Source organism: Boleophthalmus pectinirostris, unplaced genomic scaffold (genome assembly GCF_026225935.1).
Source record: "Boleophthalmus pectinirostris isolate CB_2022bp ecotype Guang Dong unplaced genomic scaffold, ASM2622593v1 HiC_scaffold_3, whole genome shotgun sequence".
Taxonomy (NCBI): domain Eukaryota; kingdom Metazoa; phylum Chordata; class Actinopteri; order Gobiiformes; family Gobiidae; genus Boleophthalmus; species Boleophthalmus pectinirostris.
The window spans coordinates 30,881,213-30,901,884 of NW_026571299.1; the positions used below are offsets into that span (position 1 = coordinate 30,881,213).

General features: G+C 36.5%; 1 protein-coding gene across 1 annotated transcript in view; it reads left to right on the forward strand.

The window, feature by feature from the left end:
• atg7 (ATG7 autophagy related 7 homolog (S. cerevisiae)) overlaps positions 1–20,672 on the forward strand; it is a 108,550-nt gene that overhangs the window by 3,980 nt on the left and 83,898 nt on the right. The window contains exons 7-14 of the mRNA XM_020933909.2: positions 2,827–2,973; positions 4,914–5,002; positions 7,156–7,277; positions 8,396–8,486; positions 10,031–10,175; positions 11,941–12,099; positions 17,473–17,667; positions 19,435–19,677. Coding sequence (XP_020789568.2) covers positions 2,827–2,973; positions 4,914–5,002; positions 7,156–7,277; positions 8,396–8,486; positions 10,031–10,175; positions 11,941–12,099; positions 17,473–17,667; positions 19,435–19,677 — 1,191 coding nt within the window. The remainder of the gene's footprint in view (positions 1–2,826; positions 2,974–4,913; positions 5,003–7,155; positions 7,278–8,395; positions 8,487–10,030; positions 10,176–11,940; positions 12,100–17,472; positions 17,668–19,434; positions 19,678–20,672) is intronic.

The window sequence follows — 20,672 nt, forward strand, 5'->3', positions numbered from 1 at the left end:
TAGTCCTTGAGGTCGTGAAGGAGGAAGAGGAAGGCCACAGAATCAAATCAGTGAGCCAATGTAAGCAACAGAGATAGACGATAAATGTGAGGGTGAGAACATCACATGGGCTGATCTGTGCAAGAATAAACTTCCTAATCAGGGCCACCTATGATACTGTCCCAAGCCCACAAAACCAGCACCCATGATACCGCACGAACAACTGTCAGCTCTGTGTTCAGCAAAGTCCAAGCCTCCAACATGTGCTCTCTGGCTGCAAAACTGCCCTCATTCAGGGACACTATGGATGGCGCCATTAAATGAGTCCTGCGGAAGCTAGCTGAGGTCATTGAGGTGAGGGTTATAAGCAAACAAGACCAACTCAGCATCTTTACATCAGCCCATCCTGTTTGTTTGGCAAGGAGGAGAGGCACCTGGCAGCACCATCCCTGACAAATCTCTGCTGTCACCAGGAGAAGAGTGGGAGATGATCTCTGCTCGCCAACTTAAGTTCCCAGAGCAGATCACAACCACATTTCTCAAGGCATTGTTATCTGGTCCAACATCACAAAGTCAGAGATCATGGAAGAGGTAACGGTGTCCTGGGAAGACAGGATAGAAGCAGCGTTTGAGAGGAAAAAGGAGAAGTATGTGGAGCTTGTATCCATATGCCAACTGGCCAACCACCACTGGAAAGGTGTAAGCTTTCCAGTGGAGACTGGCTTCAGAGGCCACGCAGGAAACTCCACCCACTGATTCCTTAAGACCACTGGAATCAGAGGAAGGGCCTGGAGGGCACGGTGGAAGAAGCAGAGTAGGAGAGTTTTTGGCTCTGGTTATGCAGGAAAGACGAGGCGTGGGGAGCGATGGATCCTAGGGCAGCTGCAGGGGGCGGTAGGGAAACGTCTGTGAAGGGTGGCTTCCGGCTGATGACCCTGAAGTGCGTCAAACTCAAATGCTCTGCGGCTGGTGTCACCTGTGCTTAGATTTAGGCCTACCGTTATGCCTTCCAGTCATTATAAAAGTGTGAAACCACAAATTATTATTTATTGTTTATTAATTATTATACAAGTTTAATGATTCAGGCTTAGTAACTATTTTAACCCTAACTCCAAGTAGTTACTAAGACTTTTTTTTAATAAACTATGTGTTCATTATGAATTACCGTATTTTCCGCACTATAGGGCACTCTGGATTATAAGGCGCACTGTCACTGAATGGTCTATTTTCGAACTTTTTTCACATATAAACCACACCAGACTATAAGGCGCATTAAACGAAACACAACAGTTAATCAGTCAAACTTTATTTAAGGCGTTCACAAAAACTCTCAACTTTGTTCAATTGTAACGCATAAAAAAACTGTCTGAGACCGCTTAATTGTTAGCGTATTCACAATAACTCATAATTGTTCAAATAGCTGGGCGATTACAGCGTTCAGCACGCCCGCATCCCTCTCGTCATTATTCGAGTCAGTGTCGTTACTGTTCCCTGGTAGTTCAGTAATGATTCCGGTCTTAGTGAAAGCTCGGACCACAGTTGATACTGATCCATAGCCCAGGTGTCCACGATCCATTGGCAGATCGTGGTGCAAGTCGCTCGGCGCTGTCTCCCTGTCTTGGTGAATGTGTGTTCGCCTTCTCTCATCCACTGTTCCCACGCAGCTTGCAGTTTAACTTTATAACAGCCTTGAGTTTAAAGTAGGCGTTGTAAGCGTGTCTCTTGACAGGTGCATTTATATGAAAAGGAATCACATTATGTATTACTCCGTGATGCTCCTGACTACAGTAGCTGTAATGCTGCAAGTGGTGCATCTTTGTAGTTTACTAAAGTCGTACTAAAACACCCCAATAAAGTCATATATAAGGCGCTCTGGATTATAAGGCAAACAGTCGTTTTTTGATGATAGGTTTTTAAGTGCGCCCTATAGTGCAGAAAATATGGTAAGTCTTTGTTCATACTTTATTAAGACTGTAAAGTGTTTAGTTTTAGTGTTATCCATATTATTTGTCGTTTTTCATAATTCGGGTTTTTAATCAAGATAATTCATTACTAATTTCAAATATATGGTGTGGTTTAGTTGTTAAAATGTTAATACTGTGCACTGAATATATTTTAATGCCATGAACTGTAATTAAATGTCTTTCGAAAAGTACCAAAAGACAAATTTACAGAACATTTTCTCCATTTACCAAAACTAATCATGTTTACTTCTGCCTAAATAGTCATTCAATTGGAGTTGTTGTGACTTTGAGAGAGAAGTTTGAGAACACAATTTGGGTGACTGGGCTGAAGTGCTCGCTAGTCTAAATCATCAATCAGTCGAGGGGAAATGAATAAACAAGCAACAATCCAATCAGTGGAAGACTAAACTCACTAAACAAGCGTGTATTTGACGTCATTAAGGGTCAGCTGTTCACTTATGTTGAACAATGTAATCAAAGACGCACTATGGAACTTGCTTTGCCTAATGATTCACTGTATGACTTTAAATTTACAATACATGAATCTTCAGCTTCACGTCTCCACAGATCTGGCTTGGTAGGGTTAGATAAGTTTAATGCCATACTGTTCTTTTCTTGTAATGTACAGTTCTAGTCCATTTGATCTATTTTTGTTCCTTATGCAACATTTTCGGCAAACAAGTTTATGTTTATTTCATAGGTAATAAAAAGTGTAATCAAAGTTTCTCTCTGAGCTAAGTCAAAGGGTGACAAGTTTTTTAAAGGCCTTTCTGGACATAATAAAAATTGATCCATAATGCCAAAATGGTTTATTGAAGACGTCCATTATTTTTTGTAACTGTATTGTCTCATAGTGTTTGCCTTTTGCTTGTTTGTTTCACAGATTGTAGCCCTGCAGGAGGCCTATGACGACCTGTGCGTTAAAAAGGGCACTACAGCCGTCCCTTATTTTCTGTTGAAGTACAGTGGAGACTCGGTGCAGATGGCCGATCTCAAAGACTGGGACTCTTTCTTCTCTGATACTAAGAAGGTAATTTCTAATGCACTTTAAAACAACACACTCAAAATCGTGATCAAAATAACAACATCAGTGACATCAGTGATTACAACAACACCAATCAGGATCAGAATACCTTTATTGTCATTGCTCAAGCTGCACAATAAAATTTAAAAAGGCACAGTGGTTTCTGACAGGACATAAATTACCGGGATAGATAATAAATTAGTAAGACAGATCAATAGATCGGAAGATGCTATAAAATATTTCTCAACTAAGTGCCTGCCAATAAAACTGAAATGAAATGAAAGACTGCAGTAGCAAAATGGAGCTTCTCAGTTAAAGCCAAGAAAAAAAGATGTGTTTTTTTAAAAGAAAGTGACTCAACTTATCTAAGGTTCAGGAGCAGTGCATTCAATAGCTAAGGAGCTGTCCCCTTTAATTTAGTAATACCATTATAGTCATTCTTGCTCATTTTTTGTTTTATTTATATATTATTTATGATATAATTTATTATTTAATTATTTGATATTGCAGTTCGATCTAGTTTTGATACAATGTCGGCAACTACTGTATATATTGCTTAATCACAATTGGCGCATTATTTTTTTTGCCTTTGTATCTGTGTAAATATCTTCAATGTGTGCACTAGAAGCCAAAATATATTGACTACAGACAAAAGTACTTCCAGAAGTACTCATTCTCCTGATTGAAAATAAAGTTGTAGTTGAAAATACTAAAGTAAGAAAAAGCTGACCATATTAAAAAGTACGTCACCATCTTTGACAGCTCAGTGAGAGACCTCTTAATAAATGTCTACAGTGACTGGAGTGGAGCGCTATAGTGCCTACATCACATTAGTTTGATTCTGAGGAAAAAATGTGCACTTTTTTTAGTGCAGTTTTTTATACTGCAAAGGTACGAAGGCCAGTAAAAGTTGTGAAATTCATGACAGTTGAAATATGGTATTTCAGCATTCCAGAATGTAGAGATTAGGATTGTGTTGTCACATACAGAATTTTCATTTAGCCTAAGAGTAAACTGATGGAGATTTTAAGACGCTAAATTCAAAACTATCGTTCCAAAAGTATTCTGCCAATACTTTTGGTAGAATAGTTAACAAACTGAATTTCTCCTTCGCCGTGGATTCTACCTGGACAACTGAGGAATTTTTCACACTTCTGCCAATATAGTTTGATAAGTGCATTTACCAGCACTGTGAGCCAGCAGAGGTTTGTTCCACAGCTCTTTCTTTCCCCTTTTTATATATATATTTTAAATGGCACATGTTGACATTTGATCCCAAGTCCAGCAGTTTGTACATAATATATAAAATGCTTGAAGATATTTAAATAATGTAAAAAAAAAAACAACACACACTATGGTACTGTGCTCGATCGTAATAATCAGTTAACCTACAATACCTATTCTTTAGATATTAATACGAAAAGTATTAATAGTGCTGTTGTTGTTCATAAATCATATTCTTACAGTGGAAATAAGGTGTTGTGTTGAGACAAAAACATTATACAGTTGGTTAACCACAGATGTGAAGTAGCTTCTTTAAATGTCATGTATTCAATGCATTTGTGAGTATATTTACATAGAATAGACTAGAAAACAGACAACTAGAATAATCAGATAAGCCAATAATTACATAAGTACAATTTATTTTAAAATAACTCATTAAATCTTTAACATTTTCTCTTTCATTACAGTCTTTGTCACAAATTGCCATGAAATTTCTTCTGCTGAAAAATCTGCCCTCAGAATGAAATCAGATCGCTCACATCAGATGTAACTGTTTCCATGACATTTCAATAATCTGATAACCCCAGAAATTGAACAATGAACACATTTTTTATGTGCATGAAATCATAACCAATGCGTCTGGGTCTTTGCTTTCTTTTTTTGCTCTCCTCCTGCTGTTCTGTTTCTTGTGTGCTAACAGAACTGTCGTTCTTTGCTGGCAGGTTTCTGTGGGCGTCTATGATCCGTGTACTCTGTCCCAACATCCAGGCTGGCCTCTGAGAAATCTGCTGCTCCTTATCGCTTACAGATGGTAAAGTCCGTCAATGTGTCTTTATTTGTACAGGAAGAAGAAATTCATCCACTGCCAAGATGTGAGTGTAAGGTTTGGACCAGGGCCAAAACTAAAGGCCATCCTGAGATAATTTAGCTGATAATTGATTAACAAATATACCTAAAAATATGAATTACTTGTTGCTCTAATCATTTGTGCTCTAAAAGTATTATGTATAGGGATAAGGGATATATAGGTGTAAGTGATATCAGTAATGGGGTCATATATTTTCTATTTTTTTATGAAAATGTAAGAGCAATTAAGCTAAAAGACAAACATTGAATATCAGTATTGGCTGAAAAAAAAATTGGCTTAGAAAAACAGTTAGAATATCAAACAAAAAAGAGCGTTCTGGTAGTTTAACCTGATATTTGAGCTGAGTTAGCATAATGTTCAATGTCTTTATGGCTTGTAAGTAATTGGTCATTAAAAATTATGTAGTTTACCATCTACTTGCAAAGGTCAGTGAATGGCTTTAAAAAATTACAGTTGGCTTTGCTTGCTTTCGCTTGGCTGCTCTAGACTGATATTGTGCATCCCAAGTTATACCCTTTAGCGCAGAGGTGTCAAACTCAGCTTCACAAAGGGCCAAAATGAAAAACTGGGACTAAGTCATGGGCCAAACTAAATATTTATTGAAAAATGTCAACAACATCTGCATGTTTTCTTTTCCTTCGAGTTATGTAATGTTAAACTTTTTCTTTGTAATATAAATGTTTAATATTAGATTTGCTTAAATGTTGAATCCAGAACAAGCAGAATATAAAATAATAATAACACAATTTTAAATAAATACTGTCTCTATAGCCTATCTGTAGTTGGTGGGCCAGCTCTAATATGTTTGATATGATATCGTGGGCCAAATTTGGCCCCTGGGCCTGAGTTTGACATGTCTGCTCTAGCGCCAATATTCTTGGTTAACTCACTGAAACCCAGTAGCTAGACTAGGCTTAATCCTCCTTTAACCATTACAGTTTATGAACATGTTGGAAAAAAAAAAGAAAAAAAAAGAATTGCTCAAAAATACAATCATTCCCTTCACAGAATTGTAATGTAGCTTAGTACTGTAACTATACTGTGGAACATTCTAGACAAAGCAATAACTTTTCTATGGAGACAAGCAAGTAGTGGACCCTCCAGCAGAAAAGTTGCACGTTGCACCTTTAAGCCCTCTCATAAAACAATAGCAATAACATTCCTCTTGAATGGGTCATGTACTGTTCATTACCACCAGTCTTTATGCATTACAATAGCCTCTTGTTTCTCATATCATGGCCTGGTGGGTCACAGCTCTGTAATATACAGCTGCAGATTATGCATCAAGCAATACTCTGATGACATTTCAGGCTTTATTGTACAGCTATATCAATGTTTGCCTGGCTAATAATCATGAATACCTCTTTAACTAGTTTTATCTTTCGCATTTTTAAATAAACATTCACATCCTATAAAATACATTACAAAATGGACAACTGTGGCCAAATCTTGTGAAATCATTGGTTATTCTTATCCAGTAAGAACTATCAGTACATGACTCCATCAGCATAATCTGTTTTCATTGGCCAGTGTGATTTAGAACAACTGAAATTACCTAATGGATTACAGGGAGGTTAGTTTTATGGTTGTGAATTAGCAAATTGACTGCTGTTGGTTAAAAAAAAAGGAATGTGGCCTATTTTCAAGTAGGAAGATAACATTTATACGATTCTACACAATTAATAGACTTAATTCATGATGAACAAACTGTTTATTAAAAATGATTCATGCTTATTAACTACTTAATTAATACCCTAACTCCTAACAATACCCCTTATATTTACTAAAGTTTAAAGCAGCACCATGTAATTTTCTGGAGTTACACAGTGGAGCTTTAAGTATTTCTTCATTATGAATTCCGTGTGTGTTCATGGTTAATTAAAGCTAATTAAGGCGTAGGTATTATAAAGTGGTATAATTTATTTTATAAGAGCCATTGGAGGTATTTTGTTCTCTGTAAAGGAGTTATTGCTACCTAATTAATTTCTGCTTTTGCAATTTGCATGGAATTTGCATCATAAAATCATAAAATGTATCATAAAATGTTGATATGTTTGTGGTTATTCCTGCTGTCCTAATGTCCCGTGTGTTTTTAGGGGGTCTAAGCTGGACATGCTGGAGGTGCTGTGTTTCAGAGACAGGACTCTACAGGGCAGTCGCTCTATTCATCACAGTTTAATTTTCCAGCTCAAACTGCCTCCTCTGGCTCCCAACTCAGGTGAAGGCTTTTCCTTTTTCCGATAAGTGCACTGAATTGTAATTAATTACACCAAACTGTGGGGTTAATTACATTTTGAATCACAGTTATTTTATGTTGTACATTTTACTCATTTGTCTTGATAATGAGGAAAATTGTGTTTTTAATGTCAACTGCAAGAATAACTTGCTTAGTTGTGTTGCCCATATAGAGGATTAATCAACACACAGGTTATAATGACTCTCCGAAGACTATAAATAAATAGGGGTTATTTTAAGGTACATTTGATTGCCCTTGTTAGAAAATGTGTCCTCTGCAATGCTGCTGGGGCAACCTGTCAGGAGCAGTGGGCAGTACAGCACCTAGGGATATTAACATAGGTTCAGTCAGGACAGCCTGGCGGGAGAATTGGCATATTTTGCAGGCTTTAGTTATTTTCCACCTGTTTTTTTTTTGCTACCACAAGTCTGATTTTGTTAACAATGCTTTGAACGATTTGCTGAATATTGTCAATGTGCTCATAGGCAAGACAGTATGGCTAATTCTCCAGCTAAGTATTCTTCACCAAGACCGTGGCTCAGATCTGGAGAATGGTCCCTGGGCACCGCACTCTTGTCACCCATTCACAGTTTGATCTAATGCCACTGAAAAATGGGTCAAATGCAGAGGGCAAATGTCCCTAGAGGATCAATAATATATAATGTACCAGACTATTCATTTGTCAGTAATGAGCCAATGAAGAGCATTATTCAAAATGAACTCTCAACATGATTTGGACACTGTGGAATAATCAGTACAACTATTGTTAAATGTACAACTATAATTGAAACCGCTGGCAACCGTATGAAATCTAAATTATAGGTTATGCATCAACTAGCAGAGCTTTTTCCTCAGTGTTTTGTGTTTTCTCTGGTTAAAACTGGTTTCCATAGAGATTCTGTGCCTCGGTAAAGGCGTTCAATTTTCTAAATATCAAAATGTCACGCTGACGGGCAGCATGGTAGCATTTCAGCACATATTCTTCCCAATTACATGTCCCTTAAAAGCCCGTCTGCCTGTGTAGGTTTAAGCAGCACAAGACCTTCATAGATAGAAATGCTCCGATCTTTCTAATACACCCATGCTTTGCTCTTTTAAAGTTTGTCCAAAGAGTGTAGGCTGGGAGAAGAACGCCAAAGGAGCCATGGGACCCAGGATGGTGAATCTGAGTGAATGTATGGACCCTAAAAGGTACAAAATAAATATGGGAATAAATGATTTATCCTATACTTTATACTTAATACCTGTACTTTATACTTCTAGTACCTTACTTTAGCAGTTCATATTTCAATATTCTCTAATTCTTCTGGATGTGTTTAAGGCCTTCATTCACTCATTTTTTTTGGTCCTGACCTGGTTTGGTGCTGGTTTGGTTCGATATTTCAAATATTAATGAATTTTTCAAACATTATAAAGTTCCTGTACTTACATTTAGTTCAAATACATGGGGAAAAAAATATCTTGGCCCAGTACAGATATATTGTATAAACAAGTCAGCTGTCTACAGTCTGCATCCAATTATAAAGCATTTTATTGTGAGATAGTTAGGAAGTGTGCGTGAGCACGTTAGTTCTTGTTAGCTTTACTGTCAAGCCAAAACTCCACTCCACTGTGGTCTCTGAGAGCTGTGAAAGGCCCTTATAAACTCATCGTTGTAAATAATTAGGATGTTCAGAATGCAGAAGGTACATGGGGAATAACTTTGGACTACTGCAAACTGTTTAAAATGATCTAGTTCTGTTTTGCATGTCTTTAGACAATAGAAATAAAGTATAGTGCCTTTAAACATCAATTGAACAAAACAAAAAACAACATAAACAAAACCCATAGGGTGTAACGACGAGAAAATTTACACAAAACACTTTTCACATTATGACATTTAAACCATTTCAGACACATACAATCCAAAACTGTCCCACTGTTCCTGCTCATTCACCCTCCCCAACAGTTTTTCACATGCTGCTTTGTCCATCAGGGAATGAAGTGTCAAGGGCACAAAGGCACAGGTCAAAACTGGGATCGAAACTATAAGATATTATAAGATAACCTCTTCCACATGGGACTGTCATCAGAATTGTTTTTAGTCATGCAGGGAATATGAGAGTTTATTGTACCACTACCAGTATACTATAATTAGAGGCACTTTTGTTTAAAAAAAAGAAAGAAAAGAAAAGAAAAAACACACACCTGGCTTGTTTAATAGAGAATAGAGTGTTTGGCTGCTAACAGCGAGATCTGGCCCACCATGCCCATAGTGCACCATGGGGAATATAATTACTAATCCAATGCTGTTCCAAAGCGTCAAATCCAGTGCCATGTGTTTAGAAATAACAAAAACATAAAGTAAAGTAAGTTGGCAATGCACATTGGACACTCACCCAATAAAAGTTACATGGTGCAACTTTAAAGACACATGTTTGTTTTTGGTTACAGCAGATGTTATTCGTCTAATGGTACAGAGTAAAATGAATGAAAACAATAAGCTCAAACTTTGACAGGCATCTTTGTTTATATTTGTGAAGAGTGTCAATAGTTGAGAACAAAAGGTCTCAAAATATTGCGATTATATTTGAGATTTATGTTTTAGCATTCTGTTCACATTAAACATGTCCAAGAGAACTAACACAAGAACAAAAACCTGCCTATTAAATGTGAAAACTAATAAAAGAATGTATGTTTTTTTGGCAGATTTTTGTTATTTTTGGAGAGAATAATGAAAAATTACTTGTTTTCAGACTGGCTGAATCATCAGTGGACCTGAATCTGAAGCTGATGCGCTGGAGGCTGGTCCCTTCTCTGGATCTGGACAAAGTCATCAGCACCAAGTGTCTGCTGCTGGGGGCAGGGACCCTGGGGTGTAACGTGGCCCGCACTCTCATGGTAAAAACACATTAAACTTAATACATTTGTTACAACGTTTCTCTTCCTCCTTCAAATGTATCGCTTTTGTATTCAATTAGTTGTTTTTGGAAAGCGGTAATGCAGTTTCATTACACACAATTGTCCAGATACACTTTAAGATAGGAGTGTCCAAACTAGACCCTTGGGCAAAATTCAGCCCTTGGACCATTATTTTTTGGCTCTCTAGACTCCTGGTGAATTGGCCCAAATGATCCTAAGTAGTACTTTTACTGCATTTTTTAAAAATCCTCTAGCACCATAATCTCAATAACAAGTATTTTGGTGCGAGGCAGGTCTGTTATTAAAATTCCAGACCTATATAAATGTATGGTGGCACTGTCAAACCAAGGATAAATGCAATTTTTTGGAATGATTCACCATATTAACCACAAGTATACAATTATAAATGTAAACGATGTTTAAAAATATAAGATTAATTGGAGATAGGGGTGATTCTTTGCAATGGAAAACAGCTCTATCTTTTGGGTACAACGCGAAGCACACGAAGTTTGTGTGTTAAATATTTCAGAAGAGCTATCAGCCACAAGTATTAAACCTTCTGCTTTGTCTATGCTGCAATACGCGATCCTAGATGAAAAAAGTTTGGACACCCATCCTTTAAATGTATCTTCTCAATTCCATTCAAGACCATTTAGTTTCACGAGTCTTTTATATGGGTATCTTTTTTTTTATATCTTTTTGGACAATCGGAGGGAGGCAGGGAGCAAACAAACAAACACCACAGGCCTTTTACAAAAAACATTTTAAGTACAATACAAGAAGAAGTGAAAAATAAACTATAACAATTCCTATTTCCTCCAACATAATAGAGTATTGATCTTGAAAAAGGTTGCTGGCTCCATGGTGACTGACCTAATAGACTTTATAGAACTGCATAGCAGTGAAGGCTCTTGGTCAAAATGCTCTTAGCTGGAGCTTAATTGTTCCTTTTCCTGTAAATCAATGATGGTAAGTTTCAATTTGAAGTCGCATGAACATAAATGTTTGTATAATTTTGTTATTTGACTGAAATTTATATCAAAGTACATAAAATTCCAGCATTTTTTTGGAATTCTATGAAACCACTGCGCTACTGAGTCATGATCTAGTTTTCTTACTGCATATTTATGTCTAAATATAATCAGGCTTGTAACTAGTGCTGGCCAGTAACACTAAAATTAGGGACTGTAGAGGTTAATAGCTATTTAACTACAATGCAGTACGGAACATCAGTTTTTTATTAGGTTAATGTCTCTGTACAAAAAGGCCAATGTGATCGGTTTCTTTTAATGATTAGATACTTTAATAATTATATTAATATTGACATAGTAGTGATTTAGTGCTGTAGGTTTCAGACACCTTTCCATATGGTCTCCGTTCAACCTCTGTCTGGCTCTAAGTCAGTGACAACAATAGTAATGAACTTAAACTAATACGAAGTACGAGAGTTGAAGACTGTAGAGAGCTGTAGTTACCTCTTAAATTAAGATATTAGGTATACATGAATTGTGACATTTATCAAAATTGCAGTGTTAACTCTAAAAGAATGAACTTTTTGGCATATCGTCCATCACTACCCTGTAACTTTTTAGTCATTTGTATTTTCCTAATAATAATTCATAGTGAGCAAGCTTGTTCATTTTGTGTACTAAACTTTGAGACACTATGCAATAAATAGTTCCAGCGTTATGATAATTTAAAGACAATATCTCCAATTGGGTGAAGTTTTGACTTTGTTTTGCAGGGCTGGGGAGTGAGACACATCACGTTTGTGGACAATGCAAAGATCTCGTACTCTAACCCAGTCCGTCAGCCTCTGTATGAGTTCGAGGACTGTCTGGGTGGAGGCAAGTCTAAGGCCATGGCGGCAGTCGACCGTCTCAACAAGATCTTCCCCGGGGTGGTGAGTCTGACAAGCCTATCATATACAACTTACAAAACACTATTAAACTTAAAAATATTAAAAACCTCTGTGGACAAAATTTAAGATGGTGATTTTTGATGATGCTATAATCTTACATATGGTGAAATAATTATTTATTTTAGTTTTGCTGTAGTTTAAGGTGCCCTATGTAACTATAACTGTGTAACTATAAGTGTCCACCACCTGCTTGTCTCCGTAGAGATGTTATTGCTTTGCCTGGAATGTTCCACAATATTAGACTCAATTTTTCTCTCTCCATAGAGACAAGCAGCTGGCTGCACTAAGGCAGGTCTGTGTAGACTCAAAACCTCTCACAGTGAGCATGTTTTACAGTGAAAAGTTACATTGTACACATTTCATGATCTCAGAAAACTTGATAAGAAACAGCACAACATTAAACAGTTACTTACCAACTGCTCTGTCACTTCATCTTCATTTTGTACTGGACTTGCCTGTGCTGCTGATTCATGCACTTTAGTTAAAAAAAACAAGTCAACAGTTCTTTTGTGCCTCTGATAATAAATCTACCTTGACCTTTAAGAACAAAGTAATTTCCCAAATAACTGGTTAAAAAGGCCACTGCTGCAGAGGAGTGCAGTTTCACCAAGGACACTTGGATTTAAAGCCTTAAAGCTTTTGTTTAAGTTTGTATCTCCTGTTTTTTTTATCGTTATTATAATATACTCTATATTTTTATGGACCATGAACCAGTGTTTACCCATGACAGCTATCTATTATTCTTAAATTCCACTATCAGAAGTGTCTTTGTGATGAGAAATTAGCACTGTTGCCATGGCAAATAACAATAAAAAAACTAAATACTGTATATTTTGAATGGTGAATGGGGCAACGAGCATATTTTATACATATTTTAGTGAATAATTTATTTATTTATTTTTTTTACATATAAGGCAAAAATTTTACTACAAAAGGGACTCCAAATTCACTACTGAAGGAAAGTCTTAATTTTTTAATTGGTTAATTTTAGAACTGGGCAATGTGGGAAAAAAGAATCACATTTTTTCCCCCATACTGATCGATCTTGATTTTCAATTCGATCTCCTTCCATCTTATTAAAAACATATACAGGTGGACTTCAGGAATAAAGGGCAGGGTGTCAGGGTCACCAGTTTTTGTTGTGTTAATAGGACCAATAATTCCAGAGAAATTCACATTTAAAGTTTGGAATGAGTTTGTACAAAATATTAAACCTAAAATCACACGCGTGTTACCTCTAGCAGCAGGAACCCATGCACGCGCGGTACCGCTAACAACAGAACTCACAAATGGTGAGGAAATAGTCATTTACTTTCAGTAACTTGGATTATAAAGATGAGAAGCGCCAGAGGAGGGAAAGAGGAGAAGAGGTGAGGACCTGCGGCTGGGTTAGAGAGTGGGAGGGGCGGCGAGGGGAGCAGGCAGACACACACACAGAGGGAGAGTCAGATTGTGCAGATTTAAGTCAAAACTCATGAACTTGTGAACACCTGAGGAGACAGGAATGTGCCGTGGCTCAGGCTGCTTTATCCTAAATAAGAGAGCATAAAATTACGGCCACAGGATTGTCCGCAGACATGTCGATTAAAATGCACATGCCATATCATCGAGATCGACTAAAGTAGAAAGAATGATCTATTGATCTTTCAATTTTTGGCACAGCCCTAGTTCATTATATTTTGTCTATCTTTGCACCCTCCTGTGTGGGTCCTTTATACAGTCTATGGTCCCTCTACAGTCTATATTTTCTCTTATTACTGTGTGCCCAGGCTGCTGTTGAGGAAGGAGCTGTCAGTCTGATGCCCACAGAATGAGTCATAGTTACAGAAGTTGGTGTTATTTACAGAAGAGTGAAGGAGGTTACATTTAAGATTTAATTTAAAGTTATTAGCTTCACAAATAGACATGACAGTTGGCGCAAACTCTGTTCATAACTTATTATATTTTATTGAACCAAATTGTGAAGCCATGTTTTGTCCCAATATGTTAAAATGAACATCTTTTAGTGTGCTTAATTTGATCATTTTCAATTTCTGTATTCAGTTCAGTTCAGTTCATCTTTATTCTTGACTCATGGTCCATTTTTAAAACAGACAAGGACAGTGATATTACATAATGTATTGTTTGAAATTACATAAAAATTACAAAAATAATACTTTCTTTGATGTTATCTGTGGTCTTATGCTAATTCTGGGATAGACCAAGATATTTCTTGAACTACCCACAAAATATTTGGTTTTGTCCTATTTATATATCACCAATATTACTGATATTTGTGTAAATAAGTATACTAGGACTATGTAGTTTTGATACTAGTTTAAAGGTCACCACACATTACAGAGAAATTTGCCCGATTTAGACTGCAATTTGCCTCTCCCCAAGTTTGGGTAGGCGTGACTCGACATTGTGTCAGTGTGACTCTGAGCTGCACTGTCATATAGGAACTACCAAACATCAGCAACGCAACAGCCAATAAAACAGAGCATGAGGGGCAGACAGCGTGACGGACACAGAGATGCAAGATACAAACTCAGTAAATAGCGAAAATAATGAGGAGACTTTATTACTCACCTTTTGTAAAGCTGTACATTTACACTAATCCATATTATCTATTTGTTCTCTGCAAATAATGACCCCCAGTCCACAAAACAGAGTGCTGTTAATCCAGTTTGAAGCATTCTATAAAAGTTAAATTTTGAGAGTAGTTCCTTAAGTGTATCTGATATTGCCTCTACTGTGTACTTTATCACCAGCTCTCTGTGCATTAAAATCAGGTATCTGAAGTATTGCTTCACATTTCACAAATAATTACAACACAGTTTTGACTTGCACTCTCAAAGTCTCAAAGCGAATGGTTTTACTGTAGACAGGAAACAGCAGACACGATCGCGCTCATAACTGTGTAGCCTGTGATCTGCAGACATATCCTGCAGCAGTCTTTGTGATCTTAGATTTTAAGTCTTATAAGATTCTCTTCGTGTCTGTTAAAAAATCGCTTAAGATTGAAAAATCCTGTAGTCTGTGGTGGCCTTTAGATTAGTTAGTTTTAAACTTAGTACATGTAGAACAACATTTCTCTTCCTCCTTCAAATATACCACCCTTATATTCAAGTAGTTCTTTTCAGAAAAGTGTAATGTGGCTTCATAACACACAGTTCTCCAGAGTTTTGACACTAGTTTTAGTATTGATCAGTATATTTTCTTAGTCTATTTTCTTTGTCAACCCTGTGTCCAAAAGATGAGTATAAATCTACTTTTAGATTTCATTTCTACTTCTTTCTTCAACTCCTCAGTGTTTGTGAGCAGTCTGCGGTCAAATGGCAGTAAACAGGTTCTTCAGAGGGAAGAGTCTCAGGCAGCTCCTAAGTGGGCTTTGTTTGTTTGAGCTTTTCACGGAGACCACCTGTGCCCCTCCCTCTATACCCCGCCTTCCCCTCGCGTTGGGCCTTTAAAGCTGCTGTATTGATGTCCTTTGAGTCTTAACTTCCAATTATATTTTTTACTACCAGTGATTCTTATCTGGCTCTTTGCATCAGTAGGTCAGTTTGTCTAGTCTGGCCATTCTTTATATAAAGTGTCTGTAGAGACGAGAGGAATCTGGTCTTGTCAATTCAGTTTTAATTTCTATTTTTATTTTACTGCCCAATTAGATCTGTTGGCATGTGCCCATACACTGTTTGTCTAAACTAAAGCATCTCATTTAATGTGATAAACTAATTAGCAGATTGTTGAATTAGTTTCGTAGTTCAGAAAAAAATAATTGCAATTTTTTGACAAGCAGTAACATTTGAGAGAAGACTGATATGTATGAACTGACACTATTTTGTTTATTTGCTTACATTTATTTATTTTTATTTATTTTTTTTACATAAACCATTGCTTCCTTTAGTTTGATAATTATGGCAAATTACACTTTTGATTGTGATTACTTGTACAGCACGAAATTATGTTTTAATTGACCAGATAATCATCACATTTCATTAATTAATTATAATAATAGAGAGCACTAAGAAGTGACTTTTGGGCCATGTGGTGCTTTTGTGAGTGGTTTATTCCATGTTTGACGTCTGTAGAAGTAATATGTAGATCTTTTTTGTCTCTCCAGTGTGGAATTGGCCAATAACAACAAAACACAGAGTAAATACATTATATTATTACAATACATTACATACATAATACATTATTACAACACATTACAGACCTTTATTAAGATACATGGAGCATTATAATTCTTTCATTGTATTAATCTCTATGTTTGTCTGAGAACTTACTTTATATAGAGTGTTCATTCACCTAGGTACAATTTTAATTATAAGAAATAAAAATATGTTGATTTCAGTGTGTTATAAAGTGCAATACCAGCCTTCTGTCTCCCCATCTTCTCCTCTTCTTCACTACGAGATTTCCCCCCACCCATTCTTGTGCACTTTCAGTTATCTCTGATCTTTAATGAAATGGAAAAAAATGGATAATGATGCATTGATGAAATAATGAATGAATGAATATTTTGGTGGTTTTGATTGTATTTTGGCTTCCAAGATATTGGTTCAGCCAATATCCCATTTTGGTCTATAAATTGATTTACTGGCCAATGTCTCATAATATTAAACTTGGATTTTTACACAGCTGTTCTGTAGTTACAAAACACAATCTGGATTTATTCTTTTTTACCTTATGCTGTTTGTGTTTAAAGAAAATAAATAATGTCACAGTTCTGCCTTTTTGTTTACTTGTTTTCCCCAGTCCAGTTCCATTTCTCACTCAGTTCCGGTCCTCCTTTTGCCACCTTCCTCCTTTCCCTACAGCTGCCTCTCATTCCATAATCAGCCCAGGCCCAGTCTATATATACTCCCTCTGCTCCCTCAGTCTTTGCCAGATTGTCAACCTGTTTAGACAGACATTCAAGCTCCTGAAAACCTGAAATCTGAAAACTCTGTATTCCCTGAATCTGATCTGTTTGTGACTTCTGCTATTCTGTGTTTCCCTGTTTGTTGTCCCTGTTCCTGAGTTTACTCCCAGCCTGTTTTTTACTAGTGTATTCCCAGTCTTGGAAGATATTTTCGTTCACATTTAATATCATATATTCCTCTGTTATATTTTCAGTCTGAGTTGTCATTATAAACATTTCCTGTTATAGGACACTTTCGGTTATTTAAATAAGACTTTGTTTGCCGGAGTACTTGTGTTGCATTTGAGTCCAATTTACCGGCGTGATAAATAATATTTTCAGTCTTTGCCATATTGCCCAGTCCTAATTCAAATGACTTATATTTACTAAGAAAATGTTCACACATATTCCCCTCGGGTTCTGTAGTGACCTTTTTGATCATGTCCCTTTCTTTGTGCTGTGGTCAGAACGCAGAAGGCTACTCCATGAGTATCCCCATGCCGGGTCACCCAGTGAACTTCTCTGAGGCCACAGTGTCCCAAGCCCAGAGGGACGTTCAGCAGCTGGAGCGCCTCATCTCAGAGCATGACGTGGTTTTCCTTCTCATGGACACCAGGGAGAGCCGCTGGCTGCCCACTGTTATCGCTGCTAGCAAGAGAAAGGTAATGGAAAATTATGACATATCTATGGGTTTTGGATTTTGACCGTCTCCATAACTATTAACAATTTGAAGAAAAATATCCACTTCTAATACCAAATGACTAATTGTTATTGTATGGTACAGTTTATCAGCTCTTAAATCATATATGTCAATATATTACATATAGTTATTTGCCTTGACTAGGAGTACAAACTTCTAGACACTAGACACAATCAGCTGCAGCTAAAAGATTCATTTGAATAATATTTAAAACTTCAGAGAAGATTTCTAATGAGCCTGAACCTGCATTTCATTGTACTGCATTAGCATTTTGCCATGGCTGTTTGCTAAAGCGATCAAATTGAATCAGAAATTAATGTAATCGTAAAGGGGTGGGAAGAGGTGAAGACAGGGAAAAACAAATGCAATTATTTGGCTAATCTAACTTCAGTGTTTGGTTATAGGTATTTTTCACTCATACAGCCTCATTCCATTTGCCTCAATAGTTTCATGCACCATACCTATTTTTCAAATATGTTATTATGACACAATAGGAGCAGTTTAGCTTCTTAGACTATGTTAGACTCCACTTAAAAGTTTTGACATTTCTGATTCAGTTATCATTGAGTTCCAGGTCACAGTTAATATGGCAATTTATAAACTGCAGCTGCTTCAGACCTCACAAAACGACTCTACAATTTACTTTTATTGCTACATTTCTTTGACTCTAACTGTTATTGAAATCCTGGCAAAGATGTCCTTGTGTCCTTGCTACTTTATTTTTATGAATTGCATTGTATCAGTTGGGAGGGAGTAATAGATGGCTTTATCACTGCTTTTTTGTTCGTTATAATTATTATCTGTAATGCCAAAGTTTGGGACGCCAAATCAAAATTAAAAATGCTCATCTTGTACACTGTATTTTTCTCACAAAGGAATATCCTTGTATCCACAAAGGAGGCTGAAATTACAATGGTTTCAAAGTGAACAGGCTATCATAATAACTGGGTTCAAAATGTGTATTACAGAAAGGTAAGTGAGCTGCAGTGTAAATTATAGCCTTTCTAGTAATATGTAGCATTTTATTTTGACAGGACCAGAGCAGTTTTCACATTTTAAAGGTTTTCACATTTAAAGGTCCAGTGTTACATAAAATTTACTCTTGTGAGCTTTAAGCCATGTTGTAATGTTGTTACCTCATCAAAAACAGACCCTGAGTTTGCCTTTTTTATTCTTTTAAAATGGTTTTGATCAGAACTAGTATGAGACCATATTTTATTGTTAATGCAGCTACTATTAATCTCTGTTTAAAAATGAAGTTTGTATTCGTTTGATAGTTAATACTGTGACAACTCTATACTTGCTATGCAACCATTTTTGTTATGAATGTGTAACTTCTGTCATTATGCAATATTTCATCAGAGAAGAAAAACTAAAATACACGTGTAATGATTCCCTTCAATTTAAATGTGTTGTAGCAGATTTTTTTTTATTGTTTTAAAAGCTTGAAAACAGAACTAGTTGATTTGAAATAGTTTGCAGTGGTCTACAACTACATGGACAAAAATTGGGTACAGACACTTTAACTGTTAATATGAAAAATTGTTAATAGCGGTTAGAAGGAAATGGTTGTTTATCTTAATCTTATTTTATTCATTGTATTAACTGATTAAAACAGACAATTTTTTTTCATGAATTAAAGCTTGCAGAAATTAGAAAGAGGAGAAGGTGCAAAAAGAAGACCCGTCTTATATTATATTTCCATTTTTATCATTTTTTTTCATTATAGTTGGTGATAAATGCGGCTCTGGGCTTTGACACGTTTGTTGTCATGCGTCACGGTCTGAAGAAGCCCTCTGTCACTGACAACGCTTCGGCAGACTCCTCCACTTCCTGTTCTTCCACCGCCTCTTCCTGTGTGTCCACTCCGGCTGGCCCCGCCCCCCCTGCTCCAGGCTCCTCCCTTTTCTCAAACATCCCCGGACACAAGCTGGGCTGCTACTTCTGCAACGATGTAGTGGCACCAGGAGACGTGAGACTTTACACACATTGCACACTCGTATTACACAGACAAACACAGAGGCGAGCTACATGTAAAAGTGCTATGAAAAAGACCAGGCTCTCTTCTGGTTTTCATATATTTTATTATTTGTCAACAATTAAATCTTCAGTTACCTAAACCTTTTGTAGCTACCATCTTGTTTCCGTGGAGATTATTGCTTTGCTTAGATTGTTCCACAGTAATGCATTAAATATGTCTATCTTGCATTCATTACATTCCACGTGTTTTATTGCAATATCCTGCATTACCTAGTATTACTTGCATTCTTACTGTGAGCATGGTCTCTTCTCCACAGACACTGGAAACAAAATTACTTGAAGACACACATTTTTTATTTTTTTTTAATAAATAAGGAAAAAAAGCTGCTTGTGATTTACTGCAGTTTACTGGAAAAGATGGAGCAGGATTCAGATGTGGGCCAGAGGAACATTTCAGGTTATTTATGTTACAGTCATTTAAGATATAGGTAAAAAACTAGCCTTACGAAATTTGAAAAAAATAAATAAATCAACATTTCTGCATAGTTTGGTAGAGTGACAAAATAAAGATGCCAAATAACTTGTTGGTATGACTTATGACTTCAGATTATTCAAGTAGTTTGTTGTAAAATATACATCCAGACATTGTCATGTAGTAAATGATATGCTAATGTGTTGTGTTGGTGAGACAAGGCCATGTTATTTTCTATGTACATACTGCATCAGAGGCTTCTCCTTCCTATACGCTTCAGCATCCGCTTCTTACAGGGACACAGTCTAAAACTGACTGTGGAGCCACAATAATGGTTATGTAAAATGTGTTATTTACATAGCGTGTGGGCGAACACAATCCAAACAATCCAAATGAAAAATAACTTTATATGTACCAGATGGCAAGGTGAAATGTTTATGACCACTGCTACTGGAAAAAATGAGGCACAAATAGCAGCAGTTTACCTATAATGGTTTTGTCCTTGTGTACTCATT